This window comes from Rhipicephalus microplus, chromosome X (genome assembly GCF_043290135.1).
Source record: "Rhipicephalus microplus isolate Deutch F79 chromosome X, USDA_Rmic, whole genome shotgun sequence".
Taxonomy (NCBI): domain Eukaryota; kingdom Metazoa; phylum Arthropoda; class Arachnida; order Ixodida; family Ixodidae; genus Rhipicephalus; species Rhipicephalus microplus.
In genome coordinates, this window is record NC_134710.1 from 85,985,756 (window position 1) to 86,004,835 (window position 19,080).

Genomic DNA, 19,080 nt, shown 5'->3' on the forward strand with positions numbered 1-19,080 from the left:
AAAAACCCGCCACGCGCCCAAAATCTCAAAGGCCATAAAAGTGGCAACATGACCGTCATTGAAACAATATATAAAAGCATAAAACATATTTTTTACCTAATTTGTAAAGTTTTTTTTCCTTAATTAGCTCACTTAAGTTATTTTATTTATGTCTAAATAACGGTTTTTCTTAAAGTACCATTACAGATCTTAAAGGCCAAAATTTTGCCAAAAAAGAAATAAATTGACGTCATGGTCGCTATGTTTTGAACATGACCTACTACACTCCTGACCTGTTCAGATAGCGGGGTTCCTATGGGAGCGCGTGTCCCCGCTCTCGTTCAATCGCTCGCCGTAGGTGGCGCTACCTATAACCTGTTCGTCTGCTTCTTTACGGTTGTTTTGTAGGCGCTGGTATAAGAATGCCTGCTTTCTGTGGTGAACTGTCGGCATATATGTGACTATTTCTTCCCATACATTGCTGGTCAAGTAAGCTGTTCAGTGCGCTTAAGAATTTATAGCACACTGGTTGACAAACGTGGAAACCCGTGGATTTACATGATTTTGGACAGCCTATGCGTTGTCGCGTGCATTTTATTGCAAAAAAAATTCTGAATGTCTTTTAGTATTATTATTTCTGGATATTTCTAAATTGTGGATCATAAATTCGCACTACGAGTGCTTTGTTGGTTAAAATTTGACTACAAAGAGTGAAGGTGACGTCAGCGAACAGGTGCTGCCTAGCGCCACGCCGCTCGTAGGTGACGGCCCTAGCGGCAGAAGGTATGAACTAGAACGTGGGCGCTGGAAGAGGTGCTCTCTGGGCAGGTCAGGAGTGTAGTAGGTCATGGTTTTGAAGCTGTTTTTTTTTTTACATACTGGCCGCAATTGGCGCTGCAAGCGCAAGACAGATGTCGTGTCGTGTGCGATCGCAATATCAGCGGGCACTTCACCGAATTCTTGAAATGGTGCGCTTTCACGTTTTATGAAACTTTGCGGAAAGTGCTGGTTCTCCACATTTTTATCCTCAAGGCCAGTTAGTTTGGCGGGCGTGCGTGTTTTACGTGATCAACTCGTTAACGTAAGCATGTTTCTACATCCCTGTGTTAGGTGCTCGGTGGACCTCGTGCACAGTCATGTCGAAATGCGGACGACATGAAGAGCGCCCGATTATTTGTTGTACGTATTTGTACTTGAAGAAAACGCCTGATTTTGTACACATCTGCAAGCATGGAGGATCCGGAAATCCTTACGATAGAATGGGAAATGATGGACAAATCACGATTCTTCATGTTCAGCATAATCAACTCGTTCACCTTGCGTTGCCTGGTGTACCCTTTGACGGTCATCAAAACGCGACTGCAAGTCCAAAAGCCGGGAAAGCTTTATACCGGTACGTTTGACGCCTGCTCGAAAATTCTGCGCTACGAAGGCTTCGGAGGTTTGTACAGAGGCTTTTGGATTAACACAATACAGATGTTCTCGGGCATCGGCTATATCTTCACGTATGAAAAAGTACGGGACATGCTTTCTCGACACGCCGACATACACGACCGGCGTTTAAAGGGACTTATAGCTGGTGGTTGCAGTTCTCTAGTGAGTCAGACTATTATCACGCCCTTCGACGTCGTCTCCCAGCACATGATGGTCTTGGGCCGGTCGAGCAAAAGCGGTGGCACGGTCATGAACCCGCTTAACATCAGCGTCGACCTGAAAAGGAAGCACCTTATTTCTGCGGCCATCGTTCGCGAATTGTACCGAAGAGATGGCATCAGGGGCTTTTACCGAGGGTACTTCGCATCACTGCTCGCTTATGTGCCCGGCAGTGCGCTATGGTGGATGTTCTATCCGGCCTACACCGACGGGCTGCGGCGCGTTCTGCCTGGCTGGACTCCTCAAATGTTTGTGCAGTGCATGGCAGGACCCCTGAGCGGTATCACCGTATGCCTCATCACCAACCCGATGGATGTTGTGCGAGCCCGCATCCAAGTGCAGCGCATGAATTCGGTCACGCAAACTTTTTGGCAGCTCTGGACGGAAGAACGCTTGCGCATGTTCCAGATAGGCCTGTCGGCTCGCGTAATGCAGAGTGTAATCAGCTCCTTTCTGCTTGCTCTGGGCTACGAAACGCTCAAGCGGTGGAGCGTACATGATGAATACAAGGACAAGATTCGGTGGTAGTTCACCGCAAGCTTGTCGCAAATTTCTCATAAGGGACTCCTCGCTGGATACGTGCTTATATATGATCGCGTTTAATTTGAGCGCCAACGAATTGTAGCGCGGATTGATTTCTTTATCTATAAATGATAGAGCAAACAAAATGAGGATTATTTATGGAGTGCTTTAGTTGCTCATGTCATGTCGCGACACGATGTAGTGGCAGAGAAGCCTTGCATGTTTTACGTGTATCCTTTCTGCCCCTTAACTTAGCCCAATTTCAGTTTGCCCCTGAAAGTGAGAGATCCGTTTTTATGAAGAGTACCTTGAAGAGTACCCGACTTAGTATTTTTCCTGTGTTAAGTGGAAGTGTCTTCTTCTTTTCTTCCTTACTACAGTCATTCCATGCAGTCAATTTATCTGCAAAGCAGGCCAGATATTGAACAGTGCAGCACATTGCCACAGCTATGTGTCAGTAAAAAATTTCATTAACATATGACTTAAAATGCGTAAATTTCTAGTCCATAGGTTCATAAGAGCCCTCAAAGTTCTTCTATGTGCTAGTCATTTTCAGATATGCAGCCATGAAACGTAATGCCCAAGAAAATGATAGCAAAAAGTGCATGTGACATACATGTACCCTGCAGATTTTTTGTTCACTCCTTGAGGCTTCAACACTTCCAAGCTCGCAGACTGTGACACGTTTTTAAAGGGGCCAACAACTGCCCAGAACATAAAATGAGATGACTCCACTGACAAAAAGATTGTCAGTCGCAGTGATACAAACCAACCCAGTTTTTTTTCATGAGAGGTGGATTTATATCTTTATTTCTTCATTGAAAGTAGCGAAAAATGACGCACCTCAGGTGGCAAAAACGCAAACGATCTGATGTCCCTAGCAACGTGATCAGTGATTGCTGTAAGCGGTCTAAAAATTTTTTTAGAACTGAAATATTGTTCCTTTCTTTATAGTAAGTATAAAGATGTTACTGCACAGAAATGTACAAATAGACGTGTGCTAATAGTATGCATTGAAGTGGTGCTGCCCCTAGTGTGACGTAATGATCCCATGCTAGTTAGAACGTCTTGAGCAACTTTTCGGCGTGCTCATGCAACTTTGTACACAGTTTCCAGGTCGCTAATATTTTTGGTGACATAGTTTTTGTACCTGCGCTTCACCTCAAAATGATGCGCACTGCTACCCGGCGCAGCTGTGTATATGCACCGTGAAGTTTTCGATGACTTGGCTCGGCTCGTGTATTGATTTAGTAACCATGCCGAGACAAGCCACCCATGACACAGGCGCAAGCAATGTGGTACAAATACAAAAAAGGTGTGTTATGTGACCTCATGTCATTGTAATCGTTTGTTATTTTAAAAAATAGTTAACCTCAAAATAAAGGTGGTTAAGCATAGTTACAGGAACTCCTGCAAAAGCAGAAAGACAGCTTTAATAATAGCAAAAAGGGCTGTCAGCATCGCGGTTAATTGTCAGCACTGCTGGATGAAAGGTACATTTGTGTTTAGAGCCTTCCAGATTGAAAAATACTGCTTGTAAAATAACTACGTGCTTTTGGGATTAACTACTGCCGCTACAAACGTACAAAGGGTGACCTTTCTGCCGCATTGTAAAGAAATGATTGGGAAAAAATCTGTTGTCAGTCCCTTTAAATTCTCTCTCCACAGTTGTGTTTTTATATTTGCTGAATGGTGAGTGATATAAACTTGTTGCAACATTGTGACACTGATCAGGTATAAAATTGCACTGCATTTATGAGGCCAGCTTTAGTATATGTAATTCACAAGAATAATAAAAAAAAATGACTAGGAATAGCTAATCAAAACATTCAAGACATGTTTCAGGCTGTGTGCTGCATTTTAAGTTTATAAATGGCAAAATATAAGAATGCAGCTGTTAAGGTATTGTGAAAAATAAGACAAACTGAACTTTTACATCAATAAATATATATTTTTTTATTACAAAAGAACTAAAGCAGCGTAGACCAAAGGTATAAAATAGTCTGCAAGTGTGAACAGCAAGATGGAGAAGGGGAGAGAAATTTCATTGCACAGTTCAGCGCAGTGACAGAAGCTCTTTGTTTGCAATGTTTACTATTGTGTTGAAGTCCACATCCAGGAAGCCCCTCCAAAACCGGCGCACTCTTCCCCATACTTGTGCCGGAAAACATGGGCTCCCAATGCCATGAAATATACGCGCCACCGCTCGACCATTGAACGAGTGGTCCCTGTGTTGCATCACGAGGTTTCGAATTTCCTGTCGAAGCTGGTTTAAGCATCGCTCCTGTTGGAAAGGAAAGGGCAAAGTGCTGAAATAGTGTGCCTGATACCGAACTAAATTCAAGGCTGCAGTATTGTGATACTTCAACTCTGGACCCATAGTGTACCACAGTGTTTGTTGGCTGCTTTGAGATACACTGTTTTCTTCTTTCATATTCTTGTTCACTCATAACACATTGCCGTAGGTTTGCTCGCACACTACAAACTAGCACAAACCTGTACAAGTACTGTGTTTCACAATGTGCCACTGGAATGAAAGCTCTGTGGCCTGATCGCCAGATGAAAAGTGAGCAGACAACATTGTGATGTTGGTGGACACATACACGATTACTTTTTCTCACACAAGCAGCAGCTTCCTCACCAGAGTGATAGTATTGTGAAATAGAGTGTACACATCAGCATACTATTAGATATACCTTGTTCTCACCTGACCACACCAGTTAAAAGGGCCTTAAAACACTTTTTTGAGTAACCATAAAATTAATTCACGGGGAGAGATTGTTGCCTCACAAATTCAACGAGCAAAAATTCTAAGAATCCGTCGAGTACGAGCGGAGTTACAAAGATTTGTTGCACGATGGAATTGCATTTTCTCGTCCCGACGAAAGCGCTGGAAGCTCATGCGCACCTCGTGACCTTGAGCACTTTTTTTCTTTTTTTTCTTCTTCGAATATGCGGCCTTTTCAGGGCGATTGGGCGCGCACGCGTGCACAAGTGACGGCCTTTAGCGGCGATCTCTGTAACGACTGAGCGCGCCATGTTCAAATCAGTCAATGGCTCATAGATGGGCATTCTACGAGTGATTTTTGAGCGCCTTCCGTCATTTGTCGAGGGAAAAGAAAGCAATTTTTAGCTGACTTTGATCACTTATTCTGAATTCCAGGCCGTGTGCTGTGCTATAACGTTTGGCTCGTGTGTTCTCGGGAGCCTCTACCACTGATTGGCACCGTTTTCTGACCATGCTCAAAAAGTGTTGCAGGGCCCGTTTAAGATAGAAGTGCTGTAATAAATTTTCCATCATGCTACCTTTAATGCTGTATCATTATGCACACCTAACAGTTTCAAATCATTTAATCAGAGCTTTGATAACTCAAGCCTACATAGAAAAAAAAAGAGTTGCTGATTGTACTAATGGCGTTTGAGACTAGGAAGATAAGAAGGTCTGCTGGCATACTTAATGAACAAGCTTAAAATTTATCGTAAATAAAACCATCATAAACATACCCTACTCCAGAAGCTTCGTGCTAGTAATTATTTATGCACATGTTAGAGATTACGTCTGGTTTGCTTGCCGCATGAAAAAAGTATAAATTGTTCAACTGTTGTTGCCAACAGTGGAGCAATTTAGATAGAATCTTTAATATTTTAACATGCTTTTTTATGTGAGCACAAGGTTTGGAAGTTCTACTTACAGTCTGTGGAGGCTCTTCATCATCATGGTCCAGGGCTAACTTTTCATCAAAGTAATCTTGAATCAGTTTCTTCAGTGAATTGCTTTTTTCTATGCTTGCAGTCTCCGCACATTCAGTACACACTTCACAAGATGCACTGTGGAATGGAAAAATGCCACAAGTGTCTTGATGCAACTCTGAAATACTTCTTGAATGTAGTCTTATCTGACAGACAAAAAAAAAAAAAAACAGCTGCTCTTGTGCAGACTTGGATACAAGCACTTCAACCAAGCAATACACAGTCAAGTACTGCTCTCTCGGTGCATCACTTTCTGCATAAAATTTCAGTATTCTTAAGCACTTGTGTTTTTAAATGCAGGCATGATGAAACTAAAAGTTTTTGTGAAGGTTTCCAGTCACTAGCTACTTCACATAAGATAATGCGAGCTTAAATATCAGCATTACACTTTTTTCGTGAATAAGCCATGTGTTTAGCATCATTGTAAAGAAATCTTGTCTTTTAAAAATGTGACAGTGCACACAGCCGAGGACAAAAGAAGAAAAGGCAAAACAGTGTTGTGTCTTGCATTTTCATCTTGTATGTGTGTTTTTATACAAACTGATTGATTGATTAATTGATATGTGGGGTTTAACGTCCCAAAACCACCATATGATTATGAGAGACGCCGTAGTGGAGGGCTCCGGAAATTTCGACCACCTGGGGTTCTTTAACAGGCACCCAAAACTGAGCACACGGGCCTACAACATTTCCGCTTCCATCGGAAATGCAGCCGCCGCAGCCGGGACTTGATCCCGCGACCTGCGGGTCAGCAGCTGAGTACCTTAGCCACTTGACCACCGCGGCGGGGAGTTTTTTTTTTTTTTATACAAACTATACTCGGAAACAACTTATCCTGGCATTGGAGCAAAGGCTACGGAGGTGTAGCTTTTGCACATTCGTGTTGCTCGGTAAGTATTTTGGCAGCTTGCGGCTGATTTTGGTTTTGCACCCTTGTATCGTTGATGCGTTCAGAATATTATAAACATGAAAATGTGAATGGGAGAGTTTGACGGTTCAGTGCACATTTTTGTGCCACATTAAGAGTATATATTTTTCTGGAAGAAGTAAATAGCGCGCTATTTATTAAAGTGGTGAGTTGGGCTTGTTTGTACATTACTCTGGTGCACTATTGCACCCCAAAAAAAAAAACAACACTCATCATTTGTTGTTTGTGTTCCATTCCTTGTATGTTTTTTGGCACTTAGTGCACCAGACCTGACTTACTACGCCATGGATGCCACATTTACTTGGGAATTGGATGTGCTGAAAAGATAGTGCTCTCTAAAAAGTGGAAAGAAAAGAAAGGCATTCTTAAAAAACGAACAATAACTGCATTTTACCTTTGACTTCCAGCATTTCGAGCCTCATAATAAATAAAGCAGCCTTTATTTCTTGCAAGGCAAAATGAACAGATTATAAATAAACTTAAGTACTATTTCTAGGCAGAGTAGCAGCCATGCGCTTCTGTTCTGTAGCTTCCACAGCGCTGTCAAGAAAATTTATCGCCCAGCAACTCATCAATGTGAAATCTTGGTGATGCCCAGAATACTCTGTTTGTAAAATAATACCATGTGCAAGTACAGGATAACTGTACTGTTATGGCAAATATTGATGATTAACAATTCTACAAAACCAGTTTACTACTTTTAACTGTAACACATAATGTACACCCGGTTTTTTAAATCGCATCCCCACCACATCTTTGGCTAAACCAAAGTTAATGTGGATTGCGGTACTAGTGAAGAAGCAGCTTCTGAGCAACAAGCAGTTCTCAGGCAAAATGAGATATGACATTAAAGGAGACTCAAAGGAGCTTCACTAGAACTGCAGAGCATTACCTCTGAAAGGCTTCTTGTACTTTTTTAAGACGGGCAATGTCCAGCTTCTCTTGCTTTCGTACTCTTTCATAGAGGTAATCCAGCAAATGATCACAGTCCTCTTCAGTGAGAGCGGCCGAAACATTCAGGTGGAAGGCGAGGTCCGAAAACTCCACGATGACGCCTGATTTGCGAGAGTATCCCGTTGCTGTGGAAATGTGGCATCACCAAGCAACGATTGGTACAGGGTACAAGAGACTGCTGTTTTCTGTCACGGTCACTCACCATGAAGCACAGTGTTGTCATACTCTAGTGTCTTTAAATCTCTCTTAACCAGCTTCGAATCCCAGCCCATATATGCAGCCACATCCACAACAGGGAATGACAGTGTGTTAACAGGCTGTTGGTCACACTTCTCTTGCAGTGCCACTGCCGCTGCCACTGCTGCGTTCTGAAAGTGGTAAAATGGCAACTGCTGTTTACAGCATGCACTCTTGTGAAACTGTGCACCTTAGGTTGCGTAAAAAATAAAGTTAATGTGTCCAAGGGCTAAATCTGTGATGATTAATATAATGAATGAAATTGATGAGTGAAATCATTGAGCAAAGAAAAAAATGCTGGCAAGATTTCACTGGAAATAGGTTGCGCACATCAATTTAAACTAAATACAGTAAATTTACAATCAACCTTTGTGAGTGACATTGATGGAATTCTGTAACAATGTGGAATGACTTTGTGAGGCATTGCTAGAGCATTATTTCTAGCCTAACAAACATGGCAAGCCTCTTAAATGCCCTAGTGATGTCTTGGTTTAACATAAAAAAATAATGGGGCCCATTTGCCAGTGAATATATCCTGAACATAAATTGAAAATGGAAATTTTAAGGAAAATCTTTGTGGACTGTGGAAGTGCTTTCTTTAGTTCCATCAAAAAATAGGAAATAGAACGAGGAAATGTTTCCGTTGTGGAGTTGCTCAACAATGCAGAATGTGGTCTTTAGAATCTTTGTAAATGGGTTAATTTTTGCTGATGCAGGTATTTGACAGTATGTTCTCTACTGGAAAGAGTGTGTCTGCAAATTTTGAAGGGGCCCGGTGACACAAATTAAGTCTGCCATTTTTATCACTTTTTCTTGAACTGTGGAATGCACTGATATCATTGTGCAAGTGGCAACACTAGAAACAAAGCTGTTACAATTTTATTTAAACGGAGAAACCACATTGTTTTCGAGCTAGTGATGCACAATGGCTATTTTTGTGATAGGAAGCGCCACTTCATCACGTGAGAGTGACTACATTGGCCGGTCATTTTGATTAGTTTGACACCAAAAGTCGCACGTAATATGCATACGGTTTTGGAAAACTTGAAAACAATTGCAAAACGACGCTAGATGCACTGCAGAATGGCCACCATCAAGAGAATCGTCTGATGTGTCTCTGTAAGAGGCACTCAGAGATTGGAACTAGCTTTTGATATCAGTGGGAGAGTGCAATGCGAATGGGAACATTTTTTCCCATCGTCTACTGAGGTTTTTAACTTTGAAGGCTAATGTAATGACTTCTGTTACAGTGAATCGATTTCAATTATTCTTTTTACATTGATCTCAGTATTCAGCACTACATGCACTCAAGCGTTGCAGGGCACCTTTATTACCATGACTCTAATTCCTAGGAAAATATGATGCATTTCTTGAAAACATTGTGCTCCTGTAAACCTTGTTGAAAACAGTACTGTATAAGCACTCGCTTGCTCTCAGAAGTGTTTTGAGGTGCATGCTTTGTCCACTGGATTTTCTATAATGCTTCCAAATCAAACAAAAAGTTGTAAAGTGGAGAATATATCGGTACACACTGCCATATGCCGTTGGTCCTTCCAGGCCAAGATGTACTACTAACCAGTGCTAAATTACAAAGGTCTCTAGAAAAGTTTTGAGATCGACAGAAATAAAGATTGAAATCCTAAACTGCATCATGCTTGTTCTTGTGCACAACTTAATTTCAACAGTAGCAACATTTTTTGCCCTCATTGCATTCACCTAATGCCTAGTCCCTTTGTCTTTTAGGGAAAGTTCATGGTTGCGAAGTTTTTGACATTAGCGGACAACTGCTGCACAAGAACGTACAATGACCCTGAGAGCCTGCTGCAAGATCTGTGGGATCTCAGTTTCATTTTACATAATGAAACATGAAATAACACAGCATGAAAATTGTCCCCCTTCCAGCTTGATTACAGAAAGCAACACTGCCAAGCAGGCAGCAACAAATGCACCCCTGTATGACTCAGCATTAAGATCTTTCTGGAAAGATCACAAGGGTGGTGCTATTGAACATGCTTCTAGTTTGCCTGCTTCATTACATAGCCTATCTTGCTATGGCATAGCATAAACAAAGCGAATGTATTGACTAAAAATGTGCCTTGTACTGTAAACAGGACCTTGTATCTAATTGGTTGCGTGTTAAAAAGGCTAGGGCAAAACTGTTGGAAATACCTACTTTTTTCCCCCTTTGAACAATGGGCATTGAGGTTGGCTCTTCTGGTTTTTGTACCAAATGACGAAAAGCTAAACCAATGTCCACCAAGTACTGATGGTGAATAGCACATATATATGAGAGAAAACATTTCTTTTTCTTTCATATATATGCGCTATTCATATATATATATAAGAACAGCAAAGTATACCGTATTTTAGAATAAGCTTGCTCATGCTGTTGTTGCCCCATCATTGAGATGCAGACATTAAGCAAGCAACTGCCTTTACAAATGTAAAGCATACGTGTACACACACACACATGCACCTCACTCTCTTCATTTACAGTATGGACTAATATTCTGAACACTCCGAACACAGATGTTTCTGCGTATAGCCTCTAGCAAAATGCAGCTGCACCAACCGGACATCCAACTTGCGACAACAAAAAGTAAACTAACATTGTCTGAAACTTGTAGAGCGAGAAAAAGTACTAGTAAAAAATTGTATAAATATGTGACATTTTATGAGTTAGGTTTATAAGAATATTTAACTTTGTTTTGAATATAAACCTTGCTTCCTTCTCTCCACAACGGCAGTTACGTCTCTGGTTATTGAACTTCTGAGCAAGGGGGCCGATCTTGAACCCCCTGATATTAACGTCCTCAAATGTTTGCGGTATATATACAGGTTGAAGAGAAAAAAATAAAAATGTTTGTGCAAAGATAATTTTTTTCGTGGCTAGGCCGATAAAGCATTTCTTTCCTACTACATGTTTGCGTATCTATTTCACTAATACAAGCACGCTGTCGAAATGGGCCTTTTCCGGGAGGTAAACTGTGTATGCGCATGATTTTTTGGTGGCCGTAAAGCGACGTGCCTTGGTCCATAAGGACCAAGGGACTTCTGTGGTGTCACAGACATGTTACAAAAGTTTGTGTCCCTCCCCGCCCTTAGAAAAAAAAAACGCTGATGCAGGCCTCTGCCATTGTCTACTGGCTGGCGCGTGGCTGGCAATTTCGAAGGCTAAGGGCCAACAGTTTCGATTTCGACGATCTTCACTGGAGGTGCTGTTCGGACTGAAAAAGGGTGATCACTGAAAATTTCTTGAGGGCTCAGTGATGCTTTCTTTGCTGATGGCATGGAACATTGTACCAGCTATTGCATACAATGTCAAATTGAGAAAAAAAATCATGACATATCCAAGAAGTGAACGATGTTGAGTGGGCAAAACGATGGGTGAGTTACGGTGTGACCGTAACTCACCCGTGACATTGACCACTCACGCATGTGAATGAGTGCCAAGCGGTGTACAGTTATATACAATGTTTATTAGTCATAGCAGGTGTGTTGCGTTGAGTGTAAATTTTGTTCTGCCTTCATTATTACTGCTTTGTGGTATCGGATCTAGCCTCAAGTTGACGAACACGGCGATGGGCACGTTGACCTGGTGGTTGCTGATTGTTTTCAGTCATACAGAAGGCATTGTAGAGCATATTGAGACGTCATCTACGTCATTGAGACATCATTTTTTTGGCAGTTTCATAATACAGTTAAACTATCAATGAAATAGCCAAAGATGGCCTAAAGTTGCTTTGAAAGTCACGCTGTAGTAACTATGATAGGTTCTTCAAATTATGGTCACAGCTGAGCAGTGCTTCTATCTAATTTTCAAAAAATACCCTACGCCAAGGTAGAAATGGCCCTGCTTTACACTACACTATTTGTTTAGTACCCTACATTTTACCCTAAACATGTACATAGCCCCGTGATAACGTGCTATTTCTATGTAGTGTAATGATAATGTACAGATAAAGTACATTCTCCATGTTCAGACGTTTGGGGTGCCTCCAAGATCGGCCAAACTATGACAATGACATCTGATGACATCATTCTAGGTCACATTGTGATGCCACAGTGACGCCACAATGACTTGATGATGACATAAAAAATTCTGGCGATATGTCATGCCACAATAACATCATGACGTGGCATTGTTATATGATGATCTTTTGCAACACTCTCAGTAATGCCGACCATCACTTATGTTATGATGGGGCATTTAATGCTTTCGCCTTATTAAATGAAGCTGACCACCGCAACAAAATTTAAAAGCCCCATCATGCAACTAATAGATGGGAGACGACAGAGAGGAAACAAAACATCCAGAGTAAAAAGAAACGAGAGACCTAGCACAAGAATGGTTGACATATTATTTTTAATATTTCGTGCTGTTGAGATTGGACTTTTAATAAAAACCGTTCCAATTCAGATCACTCCAGGAATGTAACCCTCGGATATGTCGCACGAATCTTCTACATTTTTCACTGATCAATGATGAGCAAAATGTTGACATTACCCCAAGTCACCGCTCCATTACCCTAGACTAGTTGAAAAATAGCTAAAATACCCTACAAGTAGGGTAACTACCCGACAGTTGGTCGCCCTACAGCTGAGACACAGTTATCCAAGACCATACATCTTGCACTTAATCTTGGGCATTTATTTATTAACATATTGACTTGTTTAGATATATAGACACACATATGCACACATTCACCTTTTTACAGGAAGCAACAGCCACCACAGCTTCTCAATGAAGTGAGAATACTGGAGGGCCTGTCAAAGAAAGATCCATTGATGCTCACCTTTGATGCAACTGATCTCAGTTGTTGGGGGCCACCATAGCACTTGATTGTGCATGTCGCATACACTTTGTTCAGCACTCGCACAACTTTACGAGGATGGAACTCCAGGAAGCACAACAGTGTGAGGATATCTTAAATGTAGGGGTAAAAAATAAATGTGCAAGTGGCAATATTACTGGACAGTGGGGACACAATTATCTATGAGCACACCAAAGAAGTGAAGAAGAAAGAAGGAGGACTTACTCTCCTCTTTCAAGTCCAATTCTTCTACAGTCGCTTCAATTGGAATAGCAATCTCATACATGGAATTTTGATTCAGCAAGGGAGCCTAAAAATGGTGCACAAGTTTTAATAATTGAAAGACATCACATAGAATAATCAAGTAGGGATAACTGTGTACGTACAGTGTTATCCTCAGTTTTTCTCCTCTTCACAAGAGGTGCAAAAACTTTCTTAAGGAGCTTTCTAATAACGTGCCGATCCACTGAGTTTGCATATATGTGCCGCTTCAACTCATTTTGGTCTTTGTTCTGGAAGGGAAGAAGATGAACCATCAAGGCCCAAAGTAACTTACTTACCATCACCATTTGGACCCACCACCTTTACTCAAAACACCACGTGATATAACAAAAAAAAAGTGACGAGGGCTGAATCTATTCTGATGTACTAGTTGGCAATTAATGATGGTTTCCAGATACAGTTTTTATAGATATTGCATCTCTACCACCAAAATAAGTTCCAAGTACAGCACAACTACTGCCCTGCCGCGGTAGTCTAGTGGCTAAGGTACTTGGCTGATGATCCGCAGGTCGCGGGATCGAATCCTGGCTGCGGCGGCTGCATTTCCGGTGGAGGCGGAAATGTTGCAGGCCCGTGTGCTCAGATTTGGGTGCGCGTTAAAGAACCCCCGGTGATCAAAATTTCCGGAGCCCTCCACTACGACGTCTCTAATAATCATATAGTGGTTTTGGGACGTTAAACCCGACATATCAATCAAATCACAACTACTGGCCACAGACGCCTGAATAAAGAATATATCAGTAGTTCTAGAGTTACAGCCACTTACGATCATCAAAATTTGCGACATATGAAGTGTAGCATGTACAACACATGCTTATTAATCTGGCATCATTTACAGATTTGTAGAATTTCTTTGCATTATGATTTGATTCCTCCTTGCAGGGTTCATACAGGTTTCAACGGAAAAAATTTAAGGATATTGAAGAAATATCAAGGCGCTGTCACAGGTTTCTCAAGGACTAAAAATGACATTAAAACGAAATTTTTTTTATAACAATGTTTCAAATTCTGACTAAATTTATTGCACTTATAGATATCAGTACAGTTGAAACTCAATTCAACAAAGTCGTCACTACGCCCAAAATCCACAAAGGGGCTTTTCAGAACTTTGCAAGCTGAAATTTTAAGAAGGAGACACCCAAAATCTACCATGGTAGTGTTTTTACTGCTAACCCATGCATGCTTGTGTGGAAAGTATGTTCAGGTGTACTGCACATTGGGCCTCGCAGACAGTCACGTAAAATATGACAAGTAGTGGTAACGCAAAGACAGGGTGACAATCAGTGTTACCCATCACATAAATCATGAGAGAACAAAAACACATAGCACTGTTCCTGTGGGAGCATTGACAGGAACAATAACAGTATCATCTGGTAGGTAACAGTGAGAGTGTTGAGTGCACTGTTCTGTGCATGTGGGTGGCGTATAGCCTAGTCAAAATAAAATCGGGCCCGTGACTGTGGGTGACAGATGTTTCAACACAATAGTGTTGGGGCCCATGCTTGAAGAAAAAAGCCATCTGTGCAAAAAGTAGAAAAAAATTAGTGCTTCTTTTTACTAATTTATTTCAGAAAAGCATTGTTAAATTGGTTTTAGTTCAAAGTTATTTATATTAATTTAAGTTGACAACAATGTCAACTCTTATGAGTACCTTCAAGGGGATGCACATTTGTTCCTTGGAGTGGGAACTAGGTTAAGTCTGGCTTCGTTAAGTCAAGTTTTAACAGTGTTATATACAGTAGACAAGGTAGCCTTGATGTCATCTCAAGAAGTTTCCAGCACACAAAAAAATTCAGGACAGGTGCTGAGACCTCTTTAGTATATTAACAAGGCTTGACACTGTTACAGTGTACTAACCACATGATCCAACTGCTTGAGAGGGAAAAAAGCAGCATAAATGCAGGAAGTAAGAGTGAAGTCATAAGGAGATAAGTACAGAGAAAGAAAGCGATGCAAGATGACATAACAGGTGAGGAGTGAAATGAATGATAGGACAAGGCATGAAGAAGCAGAATACATGCAAACTTGTACAGTGTATTGTTTGCCTCATCGATGCTAATCCATCACAAAAAGCAGGTCATACTGTAGACTTTATACTGCAGTGGCCCCAAAATTAAGAAGTTTTCAAGGACAGAGTAATTCCAGGACCTTCAAGAGCATTAAAAATTGACTTTTCGAATGCAAGGTTTTCAAGGAGCAGTACAAATCTTGTCATTGTGCTTATGTGCACTGTGGAGACAACTCGCTAATTAGAAATGTGCAAGACCATTATATGCCAAATATACCAACCTCAGGCTCCAAAAATAGGTGACAGTGTGACGTGAGACCATCCCGTCCAGCCCGTCCTGCTTCCTGAACATAGTTCTCAAAGCTCTTTGGCATGTTATAATGAATAATTGCTCTGATGTCGGCCTTGTCAATCCCCATACCAAATGCAACAGTTGCTACAACAACCCGGAGCTTACCTGCAAACAAAGCACACAAGGAGCGGTTTTATTTTTTTGCTTTAGTGAAATTTCATGTGCAACGGATTGTGATGACATTCATACCAGTCATAAACTTTTTCTGAACTGAGCGCCGCCTGAATGGTGTCATTCCAGCATGATATGCCTCTGCATCCCAAGCCAGATAGGACCGTCGACCTTTAGCAGCTGCAATAAAGCATTGAAAAATCTATTCTTTGGCAGAAACACCATATGATATTAATTATCACAACATGTATAATGTGTCTTATTTTGTTGCTTACCCTTTGAACTGTTTTCTCTATCAGTTTGCTTCTCAACATGCTGCAGACTGGTGCGAATTAATGATGCTAACCGTTCTGTCTCCTCCCTTCGTGTGCAGTAAATTATGACACTTTCGCAGCTGCCAAACCTGTTTCCCTTTAGAAGCTCTATAAGAGCCTGCATACAGGTTAAAGAATAAAATGAAGAATGTTAGAGAAATGTTAGAGATGGGCAATTTACATTTTATCAGCCTTTCTGATGCACATGTCTATTCTTGGAAGCCAAGAAACCTGAGTTAGATGTTAACGAGGTGCTAGAAGAAAATATTAGGTTAAGCTGCATTAGTAAATTATACTTTTGCAATAGCAACCCTTTTAAGGTGAGAAGAGGCTTGCTAAGATATAAAAACCACAAAAATGATGCAGATGGCCCTCACACATTAACGTGGAGAATTTTTTCTGTGCATACAAGATTCTAGTTAACTGCTAATGACTAGAGGACTGCATTGCATTGAACCAAAGACAACCTGAAAACTTTTACATGTGCTACTCAAGTTTTGCAATATACTAAGAAATTCCCCATGCCACGCTGATGTTGCAATGCTAAGGTGTAGCGTAAAATAAAAAACAAAAAAGTGGTCGTTTTTTTATTAAATGAGACTAATTTTTTTTAAAATGCCTGACAAGTCTAAACTAACTGAGGGACACTCTTTAGTACATACCTTTTAAAAAGTACTGACGATATATTCTGTCTAGTACACTCCTTTTGAGTATTAGATGAATCTTCAGGACTTCAAAACTATATTAAAAATCTGCGACAAAAGCTCACAATTCTCTAAATAATTAAACATCCAAGTCAACGTCTGAGCGCAACTAGCGTTTCAAAAGCTAGTTGCTGTTTTGCTACCTGGATGTTACATGTCATGAAGCCATGCGGCATACAGTGGTGACATGACAGCAGCCCTTAGGGACATTTTGATGCTCAATGACCAAGCGAGCCTGAACAAGTGTGAAAGTGATGTAATGTCGTGCTCTCACATGACTGTTTTAAAAGAAGTTTTTTAAAGCTATTTTCTAGTGTTTTATGAGCAGAAACTAATATAGCATTATGAAGCACAATGTAGTAGGACGACTCTGGATTATTCTTGACCACCTGAAATTCTCCACCACATAAATCTAGGTACACGGGTCTTTTTGCATTTTTACACCGTTTAAATGCAGCTGCCACGACCGAGAATTGAAACCGCACCATCCTGCTTAGCAGTGCAACACCACAGCCGCTAGGCCATCACGGTGGGTTGTGAACGCCTAAATCATAGTGCCATGACACAGTAAACTTTTTAGAAATGAGACTAAAACTAGGTGTAAAAAGATACACTAATAAATTATTCAAGACATTCTGAGGCTTGCCAATACTTTTTCTCAAGTCTAAAACATAAAAAAATGGGGGGAGGGGGGGGGGAGGATATCATGCCAGTAGTCCTTTATGGCGAGGTTTATAATTAGAATGCTGGTGTATTGTGATACTTTTTTAATAAAAAAAAAAAACGGCTACTCTGTAACGTATGACAACAGTAGTCTTATACATGAAGGTGTGGTAAACACTAGGTACGTTTATTTTTATCCAATTTGTAAAAACATGTCAAAATATAGCGAAGGAAAATGTATAAATACCTCATCACGGTATTTGTCTTCTGAAACTGACAAAATTAGGTTCTCCGGCACAGACGGTGTCCCAATAACCCCAGCAGACATGTTGTCAATCTGCAAGTGTTCTGCTATGCTCAGACATGTGCTCCTAGTTGCAGTTGCTGTCAGAGCAAGGATGCAGCGGACCTTTAGCTGCATTGTGAGGACCTATAAAAATTTTCTCAATTGAAGTCACAAAGCTTCTATAGTACAACATTTTACGGTGGCTCAAGTAAATGGAGCACTACACTGGCTATCGAAAAAAATCTCTGGCACACATTCAGTAATAATACACTCGGGATGGCATTGTTGCTGTTTTCAAGTTTTACTAGTGCCTTTTTCGTAGAATGTAGCTTCGACATTAAAGGAGCCCTGTGACACTTTTTGAGCATGGTCAGAAAACGCTGCCGCTCGGTAGTAGAAGCTCCCGAAAATATGTGAGCCAAATATTTCAGCACAGCACACTGTCTGCAATTAACGATAAACTATCAAAATCAGCTGAAAATTGCTTTCTCTTCTTTTGACAAACGACAGAAGAAACTCAAAAAATCACTTTAGAAGGCCATTTATCAGCCATTGACTGATTTGAACATGGCATGCTCGGTTGTTACAGGAATCGCCGCGGGAGGCCGCGACTTGTCCACCCGTGCATGCGTGATCAGGCTGAAAAAGCCGTGAATTAGAAAAAAAAAGAAAAAGTGCTCAAGGTCACAAGATGCGCGTGACGTATTTTCTTTGCCCCATGTCATCCCTTCCTGCTTCGTTTCCAGCGCTTTCGTGGGGACAAGAGAAGGGAGAATGCTATTGCAGCCTGTGGCAAGTCATTGTAACTCCGCTCGTACCGGACAAATTCTTAAAAGTTTTGCGCCGTTGAATTCGTGAGGCAATAAGCTCTTTTAGTGAATCCGTTCTATGATTACTTGAAAAGGTGTTTCAGGGCCCCTTTAAGATGACAGGTATATCCACGTTTGTTGTTATGAACGTGTACAGCAAAATCTTCTGTCCAAGCTCTTAAAGGAACACTATAGAGAAAAGACAATGTTTGTCTCATTAGTAAGTTACCTTTTCACAATACCAAAGGCACCACTCTTATCGTGAAAAGATGCGTGGTTGGTAAGCGAGAACACATGCAACATCCTAAGTTTTGATGTTGTCTGCTAGGGGCAACATAATATTTTTTCGATAAAAGTTACAAGCCATTATAATGGAGTTAGATACCATCAAGTTGCAAGTAATTGCACTGAGCCACTGTGAGCAGATATTTGTGTACTACTAGTCCTGTCTACTTTTTTCATTAGTACTTGGCGCATTTTGCTCAGATGCAACTACATTAGAATGAGGTCACAACTAGCCCTAGTTGAAGCTCTAAAAAATACATTAATCTGCAATGTCACACTGACACTAAGGTGCTGAAGTTCCTGTCTGAAATTCTTCTAATGATGGCCCTATGATTGTCAAATTGGCAATAACATAGTTCTCAGAGACTAATTTATCAGCCTATGACTCATTTAGCATTTCATTTTAGTGTGCCTTTAACTTAAACAATT

The 19,080-nt window shown here is 40.9% G+C and overlaps 2 protein-coding genes across 2 annotated transcripts in view; one reads left to right on the forward strand and one right to left on the reverse strand.

Annotated features, from left to right (window-relative positions):
• Positions 1 to 875: 875 nt before the first annotated feature.
• LOC119176197 (solute carrier family 25 member 44) lies at positions 876 to 5,662 on the forward strand. The gene has a single exon (XM_037427365.2). It carries the CDS (start codon positions 1,210 to 1,212, stop codon positions 2,158 to 2,160), a length of 951 nt encoding a protein of 316 aa, XP_037283262.1. The 5' UTR covers positions 876 to 1,209; the 3' UTR covers positions 2,161 to 5,662.
• RecQ4 (RecQ4 helicase) overlaps positions 4,085 to 19,080 on the reverse strand; it is a 36,413-nt gene continuing 21,417 nt past the window's right edge. The window contains exons 12-22 of the mRNA XM_037427364.2: positions 17,519 to 17,701; positions 15,866 to 16,022; positions 15,669 to 15,770; positions 15,409 to 15,584; positions 13,224 to 13,349; positions 13,063 to 13,147; positions 12,820 to 12,950; positions 7,989 to 8,154; positions 7,725 to 7,911; positions 5,847 to 5,982; positions 4,085 to 4,438 (exon numbers count right to left, since the gene is read on the reverse strand). Of these exons, the coding sequence (XP_037283261.2) occupies positions 4,211 to 4,438; positions 5,847 to 5,982; positions 7,725 to 7,911; positions 7,989 to 8,154; positions 12,820 to 12,950; positions 13,063 to 13,147; positions 13,224 to 13,349; positions 15,409 to 15,584; positions 15,669 to 15,770; positions 15,866 to 16,022; positions 17,519 to 17,701 (1,677 nt within the window). The 3' untranslated portion in view covers positions 4,085 to 4,210. The remainder of the gene's footprint in view (positions 4,439 to 5,846; positions 5,983 to 7,724; positions 7,912 to 7,988; positions 8,155 to 12,819; positions 12,951 to 13,062; positions 13,148 to 13,223; positions 13,350 to 15,408; positions 15,585 to 15,668; positions 15,771 to 15,865; positions 16,023 to 17,518; positions 17,702 to 19,080) is intronic.